Source organism: Crocuta crocuta, unplaced genomic scaffold, assembly GCF_008692635.1.
Source record: "Crocuta crocuta isolate KB4526 unplaced genomic scaffold, BGI_CrCroc_1.0 scaffold549, whole genome shotgun sequence".
Classification (NCBI taxonomy): Eukaryota; Metazoa; Chordata; class Mammalia; order Carnivora; family Hyaenidae; genus Crocuta; species Crocuta crocuta.
In genome coordinates, this window is record NW_027529169.1 from 432,101 (window position 1) to 435,525 (window position 3,425).

The following is a 3,425-nucleotide window of genomic DNA, read 5'->3' on the forward strand; positions in this document are numbered from 1 at the left end:
CCCCCCCACCTACTCCCTTCCTTTGGCCTCATTACCAGAGAAAAAGTCTCTTCATTTGCCCGGAGAATACCATGCTGACCCTCCTCTGTGTCTTCCACTCATTTCCTCAAGTTTCACTAATATCGTCCCCTCCCAGAACTCCTATCTTGATCCTGGAATCTTTCCCACAGGTCTGTCACAATGCTGCTGCACAGGGTTGTGATTGCCCATCTCCGACAGGCTTGCAGGTAGGCCATCCCATTCTAGAATTTGTCTCCTAGCCCATATTCCCCACCCCCAGTTATCTTTATGATGTTTTATCTACCAGATAAGATAGTTGAAATAGTGACTACCAAGGAGGAAAGGGAAGGCCGTATCTCATCCACTTGTCCCACTCAACCCTGGAGAAACTAAGTCCCAACTGAAGGAACCAATGGCCAACCTCAACCTCAGGCATTCACTGTCCCTTTCATATGATCAAGAGTGTGCTAAGATGAACTCTCTCTCTTCCAGACTCAAGTCAACCCCCTCAAGGCTCTGCATTCAGGCCTGCTCTACAGATGATTCACTTCAGCCCCAGTGCCCCAGCCTTGCCTTCTCTGGTGATAACTCCAGCACTGGGGGATGGAAAGTCATGGGGACTCTGCTAGGCCTCGGCGCAGTGTTGGCCTATCATGACCACCGGTGCAAGGTAAGTAGAGAAGAAAGGAACTTCACTGTAAGAACAAAGGGGCCCTAATAAGCGCCCCAGGCAACCCAGGTTATTACCACAGAGCCTATGGTGATACTATCTTCATGCAGAGTAAAGATGGAATCTGCTACCTCTCTTTCACAGTGGCCATGACTTTATGGTTTGGGTCAGGGTAAGCTAGAGTGATTCCTTCTTACTGTTTATGGATTTTTTTGCCTTGCCCCTGCCCTGCAGGCTGCCCAGGAGTCACCACACATATACACAAGAGAGGAAGTGAGATCTCACAGCAGCCCTGAGACTAGGATCTGGGTGACTCTGGGCTGTGAGGTGTTTGATGTTACAGAATTTGTGGACCTACACCCTGGGGGGCCATCAAAGCTGATGCTAGCAGCAGGGGGTCCTCTAGAGCCCTTCTGGGCCCTCTATGCTGTTCATAACCAGCCCCATGTGCGTGAGCTGCTGGCTCAGTACAAGATCGGGGAGCTGAGCCCTGAAGACGAGGTGCCTTCCACCTTGAAGACCTCTGACCCCTACAGTGATGATCCTGTACGTCACCCAGCCCTGAAGGTCAACAGCCAGCGCCCCTTTAATGCAGAGCCCCCCCCTGAACTGCTGACAGAAAACTATATCACACCTAACCCTATCTTCTTCACCCGGAACCATCTGCCTGTACCTAACCTGGACCCAGAAACCTATCGTCTGCATGTAGTAGGGCCACCTGGGGGTCAGTCACTGTGCCTTTCCCTGGATGACTTGTACAAGTTCCCCAAGCATGAGATCACAGTCACTCTGCAGTGTGCCGGCAACCGGCGCTCTGAGATGACTCAGTTCAAAGAAGTGAGAGGTCTGGAGTGGAATACAGGGGCCATTAGCACTGCACGCTGGGCTGGGGCACGCCTCTGTGATGTGTTAGCTAAGGCTGGTCACCAACCCTGTGAAACTGAGGCCCACGTCTGCTTTGAGGGACTGGACTCAGACCCCACAGGGACTGCCTACGGAGCATCCATCCCTCTGGCTCGGGCCATGGATCCTGAAGCTGAGGTCCTGCTGGCATATGAGATGAATGGGCAGCCTCTGCCTCGTGACCATGGCTTCCCTGTGCGTGTGGTGGTTCCTGGTGTGGTGGGTGCCCGCCATGTCAAATGGCTGGGCAAAGTGAGTGTGGAACCAGAGGAAAGTTACAGCCACTGGCAGCGGCGGGATTATAAAGGCTTCTCTCCATCTGTGGACTGGGATACAGTAGATTTTGACTCAGCTCCATCTATTCAGGAACTTCCTGTCCAATCAGCCATCACAGAGCCCAGGGATGGGGAGACTGTACAATCAGGGGAGGTGACTATCAAGGGCTATGCATGGAGTGGTGGTGGGAGGGCTGTGGTCAGGGTGGATGTGTCTCTGGATGGGGGCCTCACCTGGCATGTGGCTGAGCTGGATGGAGAGGAACAGCGTCCTCGAAAGGCCTGGGCCTGGCGACTATGGCAGCTGCAAGCCCCTGTGCCGGCTGGAAGAAAGGAATTGAACATTGTTTGTAAGGCTGTAGATGACAGCTACAATGTGCAGCCAGACACCGTGGCCCCAATCTGGAACCTGCGAGGTGTGCTCAGCAATGCCTGGCACCGTGTCCACGTCCATGTTGCCCCCTGAGATGGTGAAATGGAATTACCCGCTCCCCAGGATCATCTTCTCAACTCCTTTCCACACACATCATTTTCCCTCGTTACCACAGAAAAACCTTTTCTTCCATCTCCACTTCTTGGATCACAACCCTATACTATGCCTTCCTAAATCACACACAAATATGCACATTGCACATTTCCATCCAGGCTCCAGCTCTCCTTTGACACTATGTTACATATCCCTGTTATCCCAGGAGAGTGGTTGGAGCAGGAGGTAGAAGTGGGGAAATTCTGTAAACAAGCACTCTTCTCTTCCTACCCCACCTCCACTTCTAGTGTCTATCACCACTTTATTTTGCTTTTCTTCTTGGGAGTCTTCAAAGACTGTGTGTGGATATTTGTACAAAAAGTGTATTTGCAACTTTCTACCGACCTTCTGGTTGCCAGGGGTCGTGAGAGGTGCAATCCTGCCCCTTTATAGTTCCACTTTTCTAAGTACATCAATAAAGTGTCTGTTTAAGACTACAACTCTGAAAAAAGAAAAGATTATGACTTTGGGGACTTCTTGAGGCTGGAGCCTGAGCATATTGCAGGAGGGAGGTGCACTGGTACTGGGATATGCAGTGAGATAATACAAAACAAGCTGGGGGAAGGGGAAAAGGGAAGCAGGGTCAGGGAAGTCAAGAAGTGAGGCTTCCTTCTCTGTGGTCTGCCAATATCTGTAGCGTTGCTTAGGTGACTCACCTAAGAATACCCCCAAGAGAGATTTTTAAAAGTGGCATTATTAAGCTCCTCCCGCCCGTCCCCGTTTCTAAACACTTGGCAGGAAAGGCAAAGAATTCTAAGAGGCTAAAGTCAATATTGCCTTAGGAGGGGCAGGGCAAAACTTGGCACTAGGGGGAAGCTATGCCACGGCAAGTGGGGGCATACAAAGTGCGCCTAATTTACAAGTCAAATACAGATGCTGGGCAGTCATGAGTTAGCCTCCGCACGCGACCGCTCCTCTCCTACTTGAAGCTTTCGGCGCTCGGCTACTCTCCCCTAGCTCTTTTTCCTTTCCCCAGCAGTCTCCCTGGCTTGGGGGCGCTCGGTGTTCGGCCACGCCGCCTGTCGCCTGGTAGTGGGACCGGAAGTTGTTC

The 3,425-nt window shown here is 51.8% G+C and overlaps 1 protein-coding gene across 1 annotated transcript in view; it reads left to right on the top strand.

Annotated features, from left to right (window-relative positions):
* Window positions 1–2,814, top strand: part of SUOX (sulfite oxidase) — a 4,604-nt gene extending 1,790 nt beyond the window's left edge. The window contains exons 2-4 of the mRNA XM_077757471.1: window positions 171–227; window positions 493–670; window positions 905–2,814. Coding sequence (XP_077613597.1) covers window positions 181–227; window positions 493–670; window positions 905–2,314 — 1,635 coding nt within the window. The 5' untranslated portion in view covers window positions 171–180 and the 3' untranslated portion in view covers window positions 2,315–2,814. The remainder of the gene's footprint in view (window positions 1–170; window positions 228–492; window positions 671–904) is intronic.
* Window positions 2,815–3,425: the final 611 nt, after the last annotated feature.